Source organism: Paracoccidioides lutzii (genome assembly GCF_000150705.2).
Source record: "Paracoccidioides lutzii Pb01 unplaced genomic scaffold supercont2.10, whole genome shotgun sequence".
NCBI classification, from domain to species: Eukaryota; Fungi; Ascomycota; class Eurotiomycetes; order Onygenales; family Ajellomycetaceae; genus Paracoccidioides; species Paracoccidioides lutzii.
Window position 1 is genome coordinate 784,245 of NW_015440956.1, and position 13,948 is coordinate 798,192.

Consider the following 13,948-nt stretch of genomic DNA (forward strand, 5'->3'; position numbering starts at 1 on the left):
GTCAAAACCCGCGATCCTCGATTTATTTTTCGATCGAATCAACAAGAAATATTCCCCCGCAAAAACACTGCCTTGGACCAGCGATCAAAAAATATAATAATACCCTCTGCCACTCCTATGTTCCATATTCCGGATATTGCTACAGTATTAATTGGAAAGCTGAATACCATACGGAGTCAATATTTCACGGTATCTCCTCAGTCATCTCCTGGAACATGTCGATATGCAACGGGATAGCCTGCCAACTGCGCATCTCCGCCTCGCATTTTCTCAGCAACTGCAGACCTCTGGCTCATCAAACCAAATGTCGGAACATTTCTATAACCTCAGGATCGAGGATGCCCAATAGCGGCATCCGAGAGTACTCAGCCTGCGTCAGACCAACAAGCCTAACAAGGAGCGGAGTGAATGTGCAATGTCCGCAATATATTACTCGGGCAAGGAGGAGATTTTCAGCCACCGTGGTCGCATCGCATGGGCATATTGAACCTCCTAAACCAGGAGAACAGTGAGTGCGCCCGTGGTTATCCCCTATAGATGCGATGGATGTTTCAAGCGAGGTTACAGTAACTAACTGATATGTGTCGCCCAGGCTCAATGTGACCTTCATTGACAAGGACGGAGAGAAACACCATTTCCAAGTAGCCAAAGGCGACAACCTGCTTGATATCGCTCAGGCAAATGATCTTGAGATGGAAGGTAAAATATATGGCTCCTCCCCCCTGGCGGAATGATTCCTACCCTTAGAATACTCCGGTTCATGTTTTGTATAATAAAACTAGTTCTAAGCTAAACATGCACTCATCTTGCCATAGGTGCTTGCGGTGGTTCCTGCGCATGCTCAACCTGCCATGTCATCGTGGAAGATGCCGATATGTATGATAAGATGGAAGAGCCAGACGACGACGAGAATGACATGCTCGACCTTGCCTTTGGCCTTACTGAGACTTCACGGCTGGGGTGCCAGGTGAAGATGTCCCCAGAGCTGGATGGGCTGGTTGTACGACTACCCAGTATGACGAGGAATTTGCAAGCAAGTGATTTTGAGCAGAAATAATTGAGATATCTGAGGGTTTGTCTTTTACATATCATTTTTTTCATCTTTTTTCATAATGATTCTCGCTATTGGCAACCTTATCCATCTCCTCGGAAAGCGAGAGAGAAAGAAACTAGTTCAAAAGAAGGGGTCGTTTTTTCTTCTTGAGCTGTATGATTGATCATCGCAGACATATATTACTCGTTATCTGCGACTATTTGTATTATATATTCTCCCATAGACATGTCAACGAAAACCATCTCTATTTTTCACATAACCCACAGGAAACGCCCATTATACATGCCTCTCACAAGTCAAGATTCGAAAACCCATACCAAATAAAAAAAAAAATAAAAAAAAAAAAGGAAAAAAAAGAAAAAGAAAAAGAAAAAGAAAAAAGGAGTGTAGGGATAATATATATCATATCATGCCTCTTCAATATTCAAACTCTTCCCTCCTTTCCCATTAATCAAATCCAGAAACCCCTGCTTGCAAACCTCATTAACCGCCTTCTCCCTCTCCGCCATCCCAACAATACCCCTCTTCCTCCTCTCTTCCCTCGCCAACTCCTCCCCCCGCACCTGCGCTTCCCTCACCGCATTGAACAGCTTAACCACACCCCTCTGCGCAATCTTCCGCAACCGCTTCTCCTGCTCCGCCATCTCACCAGCATCTCCCGTCTCGACGCCCAACACATCTCGTATGCGCCCACGCTCCAGCTCCTCCTTCTTCTCAGCCCGCAGTTTAGCGCGCGCACGGCTCTCGAGCTTCTCATTTGCGAGATCGGAGGTGGTTTGTAAGGTCGCTCTGCTTCGCGACAGGAGCGGGTCTGCACGGGCTGCTCTGGGTAGTTTTGTCGAGAGGATTTTGGATATAGATGTGGAAAAGGCAGTGGGATCATTGCGTTTGGAGAATTTCTTGCGCTGCGTGGGTTTTGTTTGATCGCTGCCGGATATGGAGGCGTCTGAGTCTATATCGGAGTCCGAGGCAGCGTAGGATGCTGCTGTGTAGGAGTCTGAATTTGAATCTGCATCTGCATCTGAACCGTCCAGATCTGATTTTTCTGCAACTTTTTGCCTCTGAGCTTTCTTGGCCAATCGTGCTTCATTATTGCTCTCTGAATCTTGAAGGTTGACTGCGGTGAACGATTCATTGTTATTATCGTCCTCTGAGCTGCTGTGGTATTCCCGCTGCAGCTTGATTTTCTTCTTTGGCCGCGACGTTCTGCCGTTCATGCCATTCTCGACTTTGCGCTTCTTAAGCAATGGAGGAGCCATCAGGATACCTGTATGCCCGTAATAGTTGTGGGATTTGAGGTGGAAAAATATTTAATATCGTCAATATGTCAATTAACTACATATCCATGGCTTGTGTTGAGTGCTGTTCTTTGTGCCCTGCAAAAGAAAGTCACCGCCAAAGATACCTCACGTGATTACCCTTCCTCGAATTTCCAACAACTCAACCGCAACAACTACTTAAATAAAACAACTTCACATCTTTAGTTTATTAGGGGTAGTATATATATTTATTGTGATACTGCCCGCAAGTGAATATCCCCCTCTTTTCGTACGCCCTCTGAACAACTCCGCCTCCCTCTTCCCGCAAATCTAGCTTCCACGCGATGGTCCTTCAAGATCTCGGGCGGCGTATAAACGCCGCCGTCAACGACCTGACAAGGTCAAGCAATATCGATGAACAGGTATATCCTCTTTTGCGTATCCCATGTATGTTGTATATAAGTTCTATTCTAACTCTGCGACAAGGCCTTTGATGCTATGATCAAAGAGATATGTGCCGCCCTCCTCTCCGCCGACGTCAACGTTCGCCTCGTTCAGTCTCTCCGCAAATCCATCAAATCCTCCGTGCAATTCTCCTCCCTCCCGCCCGCCGTAAATAAGAAGCGCCTAATACAAAAAACTGTTTTCGACCAACTGGTGGCTCTGGTGGACCCGCACTGTGAGCCTTTCAAGCCGAAGAAGGGAAGATCAAATGTTGTTATGTTCGTTGGTCTACAGGGTGCGGGTAAAACGACAACGTGTACGAAGCTGGCTAGACATTACCAAACTCGCGGTTTCAGAGCGGCTCTTGTTTGCGCAGATACTTTCCGTGCCGGCGCTTTCGATCAACTTAAGCAGAATGCAACCAAGGCAAAGATTCCCTACTACGGCAGCTTAACGCAGACAGATCCCGTTGTCGTTGCTGCAGAGGGAGTGGCCAAGTTTAAAAAGGAGCGTTTCGATATCATCATTGTCGATACGAGTGGTAGGCATAAGCAGGAAGCGGATCTGTTCGCAGAAATGACCCAAATCCAGACGGCGATAAAACCAGATCAAACCATCTTGGTTTTGGATGGCACTATCGGACAGGCTGCTGAGATCCAGTCATCTGCATTCAAAGCTACGGCAGACTTTGGCGCTATAATCATCACCAAAACGGACGGTGCCGCAGCCGGTGGAGGTGCCATTTCCGCCGTCGCCGCAACCCATACACCCATCATTTTCCTAGGAACGGGAGAGCACATGCTAGACCTCGAACGATTTGCTCCAAAACCTTTCATCCAAAAACTCCTGGGGATGGGCGACATGGCTGGTTTAGTCGAACATGTTCAAGCTGTGACAAAGGACTCCGCAACTGCCAAAGAAACTTACAAACACATCACAGCTGGTATCTTCACCCTCCGCGACTTTCGCGAAAATATCACCTCCATAATGAAAATGGGACCTTTATCAAAGATCTCAAGCATGATTCCCGGCCTTTCAAACATCACCTCTGGTTTGGACGACGAAGACGGCTCCCTCAAACTCCGCCGCATGATCTACATCTTCGACAGCATGACCGCCGCCGAACTCGATGGCGACGGCAAGGTATTCATCGACCAACCTTCCCGCATCGTCCGTGTTGCATGTGGCAGCGGCACCACTGTCCGGGAAGTTGAGGACCTCCTCTCCCAACACAAGATGATGGCGGGAATGGCGAAGAAGGTTGGCGGACAGAAGAAACAGATGCAGCGTGCACAGAATATGCTTAAGGGTGGCAATAAAGAGCAGCAGATGGCTGCTATGCAGAAGCGTATCGCCGCTATGGGTGGTGCGGGTGGTATGCCTGGGATGGGAGGTATGGGTGATATGGCGAAGATGATGCAGATGTTGCAGGGTGGCGGGGGCCCTGGCGGTGCAGGCGGTGGAGGGATGCCTGGACTGGGAGGAATGGATTTGAAAAGTATGATGAGCCAGATGAGTGGGTTGATGGGAGGAGGTGGGAGGGGAAGGGGAAGATGAATATCCTTGCTTCTTCTTTTCTCCCTACGATTTTACCCAGCTCTTGTCCTTGTTGTATGGCATGGTACGTGACATAGAGAATGGCGTTAAGGTAGCGATTGTTTTGATTTTTCCAAACTAGAAGTTTTGGCGTGTTTTGTTATGTCACTTGGGCATAACCTTTTGCATTGTGATTGATATTTTCAATTCCTTCTATATATGTGACATTACATCCCAAGGATGGGACATTGCAGCCCGTTACCTTTTATGTGAATTGAACAGAGATATATAATTCTTATATCCATTTCTTTAGCGCTGTACTCTAATGGGGGGTTCCCTCCCTACCCTTTCCCTTTCGTAAAATGAGCAGCAAATGCTCAGATAACCGCAACAAAACATATTTGAGAATAAAAAAAGGAAAAACACATGAAATTGCGCCATGATTCCGTTTCATTACCTTAACTCCGACTGCATCTCCGTCGCAACCTCCCCCTGCAACAACCCAAACACCTTACCAGTAACAAAATCCAAACTCCTCTTCAACCAAGGCCTCGCCCACCCCATAACTTCCCCAGATACCTTCTTAATCAATTGCGGCACAACTTTTCTTCTCGTCCTGTCCAGAAAAACTTCTTCAGCTGGCAACATGCCATTCTGTTCACCTCCCAAGACCAGTGGACTAACCAGTTTATATCCCCACAAAAGGTCTTCACCGACATACAAACTATACCTCAGCACCGAATTGCCTGCATTATCCATGTCAATATTGATTACGCCCAGCTTGTTGTTGCCAGCGGGATAGTACTTGATCATAACATCCTCATCGTCCGTCTGCACGTAGGAGTCTACGGGAACATAGAACATGCTAAGCGGACCCGTGCAGAACTCATGGATACCCATGTTGCTGTCATGACCATGTGAATCATTGCTATCTGCTGCCGCTTTTGCCAGAGTTGGGTCAGGAAACCTTGTCGCGCCAAATTCATGTCTGTCGCCACTCAGGAGCACTACGCGGATCCCCTGTTCCCTCTCGGTCCGCCAGATAGCTTCAAAGATTTTGCGCCGTTCAACCAAGAAACCTCCCCAAGTATCTTCCGTCCCAATGCGCCAATTTTTTGTAAACGGCACGCCACTCGTGATTATTTTCCATCTCACACCTGCAGGCTCTGGGCGGGAAATGAAGGCAAGCAGAGAGGCAAGCTGTGCCGAACCAAGCATCGTGGAGTTTTCTTGTTGCGGTTCCGAGCGGTATGTGCGAGTATCCACCATAAAGATGGCGGCGGGGCCGTGAGTGAAGGAGAAGTAGGTAGTGTTAGAAGGGATAGCAAAGGGGTGTTCAGGGATCGGAGGGTTGACGCTCATGTGGTAGTGGCGGTATGGGTCGAATGCTGCTGGGTATGGGGGTGTGATGTTCCCCTTGTGCCAGTTGTTATCGATTTCATGATCGTCGAGGGTGTGGAGCCAGGGGATGTTGATTGGCGGCTCCGGCTGCACATGCCATGAAGGAGAAGCGTAGACTTTGCGGTATTCGCTTCGGTAGTCGGAGACGGAAGAGCCATATCGGTATGGGACGTCGATGTAGATGAAATCCCCTAGGAAGAGCATGAATGAGGGAAGGGCAGGGAGCTTTGATACGATCTTGGAAAGATATTCAAGGCCTGTGATCTGGAGTGGGTGATTTAGGGGATTGTACGGAAAGTTCGGCTTCATGCAACTCGAGGTCAAGAAGGTGACTCTGTTTGCAGCTTCAGAGCCTGGGGCTGGTGCTGTGGTAAACTCCCCGGACTGGTTATTTGAGAACAAATATCGATACTTTGTCGAGGGTTGAAGGCCGGTCAAAGACACAGGATAGGTGTAATCCGTCTCTTCTAATATAGTATCTATTGTTCCCGCTTCAATCAATTTGCCCACCCGCCCGCCTTGCATTTCTTGGTAGGCGATGTTGATAGGAAGCTTTTCTACATCGGGTTCGCGCAGGAGAATTTTGGCAGTTGTTGGCGATACATATCCAACCCGTGAAAAGGTCAGGTCAGCACCAGCATTCAGATATTGGCCCCGGAGAAGGACATCGAGAGAGAAGAGTCCCACAAGTATATTGACCCCAATAGTCGCCACGTTCGCGTATCTAGCATTCGCGGAGGGTATACCGGTCAAAACCACGGACAACGGCGACTGTCCTCTCGTTGTTTTATTCTTGCCATCTTTTTCACTTGAATGTCGATTTCCTTTTGTTGTTTTGTCCCGCTTCCGCGCATTCCTCACGGTACTATTTTCCTTCTGCTGTCGTTTAAATGTTGGGTTTGTGACTATCACAAAAACTGAAGTCAAGTATACTAGCAAGGAGGTGAAGATTAGCGGCGGGCCATGGTGACCTGGAATCTATTTTATATATTTATCAGTCAACAGAACTCCCAACGCGAAAAAGACATCAAATTGCTTGTATCTGTAGTTACCCATCGCAGAAATATATAACCTATTAACTTGGTCACAGCAGAGCTCGTCGCAGCCACGGATGTCCGTAAAGAAGCCATAGTTCCACAGTGAGAGTCCGCATGGGATAAAATTCTTTTATCTGCACAGTTTCCCGCATCAATCGCCGGTTGCTGGTTATGTACTTCTTAATAGCGGCGGAGTTGATGTCACTCCGAGTTCCGTGCAGTGTCTTTTTTGTGATTTGGTGGTAGACTAAATATTACGGCATAGGGGAAGCAAGTCGAGAGGCGGGAACTAAACATATCACATTGTTCTAAATAATCGGCAGCAAAACAATTAGGCTGGAGTAAAAGAAAAATCAAACAAAATAATATTTTGAAAATTAAATTTACGTGTTGCTACTGAAGAAACTGGGCTTCCACCACCATCGAGTAAAGTGTCCCCATCCCCATCGTTAAAGACATACAAGCCGCCCATTGCCATGGTCGTTGCACACCTCCAGGCAACGCATTGAAATATTCCCAGCCCATAATTCCCCCAAAACCTGGGTATTTCAGCATCAACATCCCTATAATAAAGCTCATCTTATCTATTGACACATAACCCTGGGACCCATTTCCAGGGTTTGTCAAAATCCCTACCACCACTTTTGCTGCTGCCCATCCCTCAGCCATTATCTGGTCATATACCTCCGTACTCTCGATGCCGCCCCAGCCATTGTAAAACTGGGTATTATACCATGCGATCTTCGAACCTCGTGCGGCCTCCAGTTCTCTGTAGTTAAATCCCGACAAGTGGGGGAGTCCCTCAATCAGGGCGGTCGCAACGGGAGCCAGCGTGATAATGAATTGTTCCCCAAAATCGGACTTGAGACGGTCAATCAGTCGGATAATACCTTCAAGAGACATATCCTCCTCCACGTCTAGGTCTAATCCATCAAGCGCGTGATGTCGGATCATATCTCGAAGAGGAGTATAATATCGCTCAAAGGAATAGGGGTTTTGATCAAGGCGCTCAAAGCTTCCTCGTGAGGCTCCACCTAACATCCCCATGACTTTGATCCCTCGGGTTTGCAAAATCTTTGTTTCTGCCCACAGAGCTGTATAGCGGGGATGATACGGGGAATCATCATTGAGGGTGATGTTCCCTGGGTTGGCATTGATGTGGATCGCAGCAAGGATAGCATGTGTTATACCAGAGCTGTTCGCTACCAGAGGTAGCATTGAGACGTATTCATTGCCATTATTTGGGTAATATGTCTGGTAATAGCAGACAACACGAGGTAGTGCAGATGCGCTGTTTCGGAGAATTGGAGGCATGAGTCAACTCCACGATGAGGAATGGACGTCTTTCTTAAAATATATTGAATATTGAAATCAAAAATCTTGATAGTGCGACTGATTCACGCGCACTATAACCAATTGTTCGTGTGATAATGTGCATTCAGGTGTGGTCGTGGGCAATCTTCTCTCCCTGGCTCGCCGTTATGATGGCAAGACCGTAGTTGGAAAATAGCTACCTATCTTCTTTTCACGCATCCACCATCAGCTGGGCGATAAGATACTCTCCTTTAGAACAGCACATGCACGGAATTTTCTCTGCTTTGCCTTAAAAATTTCGCGTGTAGATGAGGCATGGAGGGACGAAATAGTGAGCGGAGTGGAGGACAAACTGTTATCACGTGATTATTATCACCGAGACGATACTGTACTACCAGCTGTTGATATTTCGGATAATATTGTGAACCGCATCTATTTTTTCGAGTATAGAGCCTGTTAGATTAATGATGCTTTCATATTCTGGTGGTGAACATGAACTGCCCTCGCCAGAGATGGTATATACTAAGACAACAACCCACAACACGTTGACTGCTGATAAACCTTAACCTAATCCAAGACTTATTCTTCCCCGCATATTACATTAATCAATACCCCGGTACCTTGCCATCCCACCTACCCAGAGTATATCCCAAGATCAATCCACCCAGGGCATCATACAGAGTCACCGTGATCAGGGCCATACGGTCTTGGGTTCTTGCAGTCGGAAGCCTTAAAGCCGCTAATCCCGCCAATATCATGCGCACCGGTACACTGGCATGGAGGAATTGGTTTAGTTCAATCGGCATATAGGACGTGGACAGGTATGCGAGTCCCAGGCCAGCAGATGCGATGCCAAGTGTCGGACGTGCTCCGCTAAATGTCAAGTACACGCCCAGGGAGGTGAGGCCGAGGGCATGGAGGAGAATAGGTAAGGGGAGATTGATTGTAGGAAGTAGTGACTCCATAATTGGTATTTCGGATTAGATTTATCTGAATGAGGGTAGATCCCGTTTCTATAGGAGAATGTGGGCTTTTGGTGAGGGACGTGGGGCGTTGTCACGGATTGGTGTTGACATTTGTTTAGAACGTCTCTGATCGAATATTTAAATAACGCGGAAACCCAAACCAGCCAGCAAGCGCGAAATAACCTCGGGTCGCTCAGCGGCTCCTCACCTTGGCAGAGAGGAACACGGACGAAAACCTTGAAACAAACCATACGAAGCTATGTATAACTATTTAGTTAATCCCCTTGGAGACATCTGTCCAGGGCTCATCCTCCGCTCGATTGTATTTAACAGGACAAATTGTTTTTAATCAAGCGCTATGATATAACAGTTAACTAGGTACATAAAAAAGTTCATTACATGACAGTGTTTACATGGGAAGTCATGTCATGATTATTCACCAAGCTGTATGACCTCCATCGATGACTATCTTCGCCCCCGTCATGAACGAGCTGGCATCGCTCAACATGAAATTGGTCGCTTCGGTGAACTCTTCCGGGCGCGACAGCCGTCCCAGCATGTTTTCCTGCTCTCATACCTTGTCGAGTCCAGGCGCTTCCTCAAAGTTCTTTTCCCACCATTGGGGTGACGATGTGTCCAGGAGAGAGCGAATTAACACGAATCCCTTTTTGGGCCGCATTCCATTGCAAGGCTTCTTCTTGCAAGCTAGATAAGCGCCGCTTTCGAAGCATTGTATGCGGGTGAAATCAAGCCCCGGTTCGCGATGAGTCCGCTCATGCTTGCGATCAGAATGATGGAGCCATGGTTTTTATATGCAAGCATTTGCTTGGCTACGGCCTGCGCTGCCATAAAAGTCCCCGTATAGTTTACGTCCATTATCCGTGTGATTTCCTCGGCAGTGTAGTCGATTGCGGGCCTGATTTTGTTGAACACCTGCGGCCGCCACGAGACCGTCCATCCTCTGGTGTCTTTCTGCGATATTTGCAATCGTTTCGTTGAGGAAATTCGCCTTTCGCACATCGACATGGTGGTAATGAAGTGAGCCAACATGAGAATTAGCCGCCAGCTTTTGTGATTTAACAATTCAGGATCGGGTTCCGCAAATCTGTCAAGACAATGCACCCCGGCAAACAACAGGTTAGCGCCTCATCAACGAAGTTTGAATTTCGAGGAGAGCATATCGTGGTGAACCAACCCTTCTGCACCTGCTTCCGTCATTGCTTCGGCCATGCATAACCCAAGCCCTCGACGGCCCCGGTGACGACATAAATTATATGCTTGAGGCTAAAGTTCAGATACACCCTCTGGTGATCGTGTTTGTTGTTTTCTTTATTGTTGGACATTGTATTATGCATCATATCGAAACCAAGAAACGTAGAGAAGCAATATAATACCCCAGCGGGACCCATCCATTTGCAACCGTTAATAGTCCCTATGTGCCTACAGGGATCTTTAGTGGTTACAGAATATTCGAAAGGGGTGTCATGCATTAAATTTATAAATTCTACCAGCATAGTCCGGGTTTGTTCAGTAGATTATCTTAAGGTAATCCTGAGCATAATAATCCTGAGAGTGCGTGTTGACCCCAACCTAAAAGTCGCAGATTCACTCCAAAATTGGCGTTTTGTTAAGCTTCTACGTCCCTACGTCCCTCCATGATTTAACCAAAATAAGGAGGGTTCCCCGAGATCCAATCTGCATAAATTTCTTGCTTTGAGGTAGGAATCTTTTTAGCTAAAGAAAAATGTCCCCGCAAAACAATTTCCACGTCCAAGTTCACATAATTTATGAGGAGTGACATCACGGCTATGGCGGATTAACGTTGGGCCGTATCTAGTCATCTGTTCTCGGCTAAAGCTAAGCCGAAAGTGGGTTTTTGTCAACAATCCTGGAATGCAACACTTCCCCATCGCGTTGGTACGAACTTTACGCATATTAATATTTTTTATTAGGTAGAATTGCGAGAATCACCTTGGAACCATGATATAGGGCATCCCTTTACCAATTGATATAATTCACGCGACGATACCCGACACTCAAAAATGGCCTCCAACGGCTTCACCTCGCCGTTCCCTACATCCCACGACACCCTTGGAGCTTCACTTCTCAACACTCCTGTCTTCATACCCTCATCACCTCCCAGACTAATGGATTCGAGTCAGGATTTGATTCTACATACTAAAAAGCCCAGTTCAGCTCGTGCTTCTGCTGCAAATTCTGCAAATGCTGCGCGTCGACGAAAAGTCCGTTATGCAAAAGCCTCAGGTTCCCCTCATTCCAGTGACGGAAGTGATTCGGAAGCCAATTTCTCGGATTATACATTTGATCTGAGCAGACTATCGGATTATGGATCTGATCGTGATAATAATAATGGTGAAAGTAAGGAGAATGAAAAATCTTCTCCAAAGAAGAAACCAGCTGCGTTTCGTGAGCTTCGAGGTCCGCGGGATTTTACTCTGAACATGGTGGAGTTAGTGAGAGGGACAGACTCCCTCCCAGCCAATAATGAAGATAACGCGTCAAAGCCGGGGCCGATGAAAGACGCGGAGGAATTGCGCAGCAATACCGTCGTTGCAGAGCACACGATAAACGAGTATAGCGAGATGGGCGCGCCACTTGATATGTCGACACCGGCACGTATTCTTTCGCGACGAAACGTGATTTCGAGAAATAGCGCGCCACTGGATAAAATCGATGAGCCCTCGATTCAATCTCCACCCAATAAATCACCGCAACCGGATCGAGAGCTTTCCCAGCAAGTCGCTGAGTCCTTTGAAGAGCATCGACTGCATGAAGAAATAGAGCAGCTTCGGCAGCAGCTGCGTAAGAAGGACGAAATTATAGACACAAATAAAAGGAGGGTCCTGGAGGCAGCATCAGCAGCTCAACAAATACAACACCTTCAGTCAGAGCTCCAGAAGGAATATGCAGCCTTAAAGGAGAGGGATGCGCATTTATCAACCCTATCCTCGCACGATGAGGAAGTAGAGAACCTTCGAACACAACCTCAACAGAAAGACGACCAGCTGAAGAAAATTGAGACTGATGCTTTGCAGTTGAAATCTCTCCAGGAAGAATCGAAGCGATTGCGAGACAAGGATATCCAGGGTCGTACTCTACCAAATACAAGTGAAGGAGATCCCACACAAGATCAGCAGGGAAACAACGAAACCGTTCTAAAAATGAGCCTGGCCATTTCGAACAAAGATGCTCAAATTCAGAAACATGCTGCTGAGATCGACCAACTGAGAGCTAATCAGGACGCTCAGTATCTCGAGATGGATAAGTTGGATTCTGAACTTGAGACAGTAAGTCGTGAATGTGAAGCCCTCGAAGAAAAAACCGAGAGCCTCCTTAAAGCAGTTCGCCAATCCGAAATAAAAAACAATGCCATCCAGGCTGAATTGGACGTGGCAAACCTAGCACTTGATTCTCAATTTAGGGCGATCAAAATACTTGCAAGCGAAGTGTCCGCTGATATCCGCACCAATGATACATCCTTCAGTCAAATTGTTGATGCGCTCAAGGCGGTGTATCATTCAAGAAGAACCACATCCGTCAATGAGGCGACCAAAAGCTCCGAGCGGGCTCGAGCATTGGAAAAAGAGCTTAGCGAAGCACGATTACATCTACGAAACTCTTTACCTTCAGACCGCATGCAAACTCTGCAGCTGGAGGGCACGCGGCAGGAGCTTTCTGAATCACGAGCACTCAATACAGTACTACAGCGTGAAATATCCCGTCTCTCCGCTAAGATAGAAGGGATCGTATCCGAACAGACAAAATTGCAAGATACTCTACACAAAACCACACAAGAACGTGACAGAGCTATCCTGGACCTTGAAAACCTTCGCAAAGAACAAAATATGGCCCCACAACAACCCAGCCCACCATTGTCGCCTGCACCAGGACCATCAGGAGCTGCTACCTGTTCCTGTCACATCAACCACGACGCCCTCCTAAAATCTCACAAAGCAGAATTAAATAGCGTCCACTCCGCTCATGCCACAGCCTTCTCTACACTCCGCAACTCGCACGCGGAGACAGTTCGCACGTTCCAAAACGTTATCACAGCCTCTCAAGCGCGCGAGACAAAACTTGACTCCGAGCTCAGTAAGTTGCGCGCATCTTCAGCCTCCTTGGAGCAGCGCGTTGCAGAACTACAGTGTGAGCGTGAGAGATTGGAATCTGTCGTCGAGGCGAAGGAGTCCGCTGCCCTGGCTATTGATAGGAAGTTTGCCAGTGTGCTGAAGAAGAGAGAGGAGGAGTGGGAGCGACGTGTGGACAAGTTATTGAAAGATCGGGAGCGCATGGGAAAGGTTTTGATGTGGACTTGGGGGGAGAAGGAGGTTGGGGGTGCAAGTAATGATGGTGCCGGTGACGATGGTAAGGTGGCGGGACCGGGGAAGGAGAATAAGCCACCGCAGGGCTACAGGTATAAATATGTAGAGAGGAAAGGGGGGAGGAATCGGGATGAGTAGGCAGTAGAATGTATGATTGGAATAGGAATTTCTGTTTTGATTCTTGTTGACTAAACGTTTGTCATTCTTCTTTTGATTTGAATTGTTCTCCTTGACATGTTTTGCTTTGGGAGTGCATGCGATTAGATCTTGATATCTGGGTGAGATGGCGTTTTGGTCTGCTTTCTTCAGGGAGAATGGTTTGAAGTTGGCTGCATATATTTAGGGCGGGGTGTTTGCCTTGATCTAACTGGACGGGTCGATGGTGCTGGATCGAATAACACTATGAATTTTGTTCTTTCGCTGTTCTATACCTTCTCAGATGTACCAGGTAGTGCATGCATGGATAAGCTGTCCATGTCGCTTGATTTCCTCGTGCTTACGTATGGGCTCTACAACTAGGAATCTCGGAGCAGGAAATTACATGTCATTGTCAACGACAATAAAACTTTCTGACTGAACAATAAGAGGTGGATGC

General features: G+C 47.3%; 8 protein-coding genes across 8 annotated transcripts; 3 read left to right on the plus strand and 5 right to left on the minus strand.

Annotated features, from left to right (window-relative positions):
* Window positions 1–215: 215 nt before the first annotated feature.
* On the plus strand, window positions 216–1,057 carry PAAG_04259 (2Fe-2S iron-sulfur cluster binding domain-containing protein; the record flags this gene model as incomplete). Its single annotated transcript, XM_002793941.2, has 3 exons — window positions 216–508; window positions 593–699; window positions 816–1,057. 3 exons carry the CDS (start codon window positions 216–218, stop codon window positions 1,055–1,057), a joined length of 642 nt encoding a protein of 213 aa, XP_002793987.1.
* A 404-nt stretch (window positions 1,058–1,461) lies between these two features.
* PAAG_04260 (rRNA processing protein RRP15) lies at window positions 1,462–2,313 on the minus strand (the record flags this gene model as incomplete). Its single annotated transcript, XM_002793942.2, has 1 exon — window positions 1,462–2,313. The coding sequence occupies one exon, from the start codon at window positions 2,311–2,313 to the stop codon at window positions 1,462–1,464; it is 852 nt and encodes a 283-aa protein (XP_002793988.1).
* A 344-nt stretch (window positions 2,314–2,657) lies between these two features.
* On the plus strand, window positions 2,658–4,314 carry PAAG_04261 (signal recognition particle 54 kDa protein; the record flags this gene model as incomplete). The annotated part of the gene is made up of 2 exons (XM_002793943.2): window positions 2,658–2,735; window positions 2,800–4,314. The coding sequence occupies 2 exons, from the start codon at window positions 2,658–2,660 to the stop codon at window positions 4,312–4,314; spliced, it is 1,593 nt and encodes a 530-aa protein (XP_002793989.1).
* A 432-nt stretch (window positions 4,315–4,746) lies between these two features.
* PAAG_11827 (hypothetical protein) lies at window positions 4,747–6,824 on the minus strand (the record flags this gene model as incomplete). Its single annotated transcript, XM_015847406.1, has 2 exons — window positions 4,747–6,599; window positions 6,767–6,824. 2 exons carry the CDS (start codon window positions 6,822–6,824, stop codon window positions 4,747–4,749), a joined length of 1,911 nt encoding a protein of 636 aa, XP_015702998.1.
* A 300-nt stretch (window positions 6,825–7,124) lies between these two features.
* PAAG_11828 (hypothetical protein) lies at window positions 7,125–8,045 on the minus strand (the record flags this gene model as incomplete). Its single annotated transcript, XM_015847407.1, has 1 exon — window positions 7,125–8,045. One exon carries the CDS (start codon window positions 8,043–8,045, stop codon window positions 7,125–7,127), a length of 921 nt encoding a protein of 306 aa, XP_015702999.1.
* A 605-nt stretch (window positions 8,046–8,650) lies between these two features.
* PAAG_11829 (hypothetical protein) lies at window positions 8,651–9,010 on the minus strand (the record flags this gene model as incomplete). The annotated part of the gene is made up of 1 exon (XM_015847408.1): window positions 8,651–9,010. The coding sequence occupies one exon, from the start codon at window positions 9,008–9,010 to the stop codon at window positions 8,651–8,653; it is 360 nt and encodes a 119-aa protein (XP_015703000.1).
* A 705-nt stretch (window positions 9,011–9,715) lies between these two features.
* On the minus strand, window positions 9,716–10,228 carry PAAG_04263 (hypothetical protein; the record flags this gene model as incomplete). The annotated part of the gene is made up of 2 exons (XM_002793945.2): window positions 9,716–10,115; window positions 10,206–10,228. 2 exons carry the CDS (start codon window positions 10,226–10,228, stop codon window positions 9,716–9,718), a joined length of 423 nt encoding a protein of 140 aa, XP_002793991.2.
* Window positions 10,229–11,052: 824 nt separating this feature from the next.
* PAAG_04264 (hypothetical protein) lies at window positions 11,053–13,491 on the plus strand (the record flags this gene model as incomplete). Its single annotated transcript, XM_002793946.1, has 1 exon — window positions 11,053–13,491. The coding sequence occupies one exon, from the start codon at window positions 11,053–11,055 to the stop codon at window positions 13,489–13,491; it is 2,439 nt and encodes an 812-aa protein (XP_002793992.1).
* Between the last annotated feature and the right edge of the window lie 457 nt (window positions 13,492–13,948).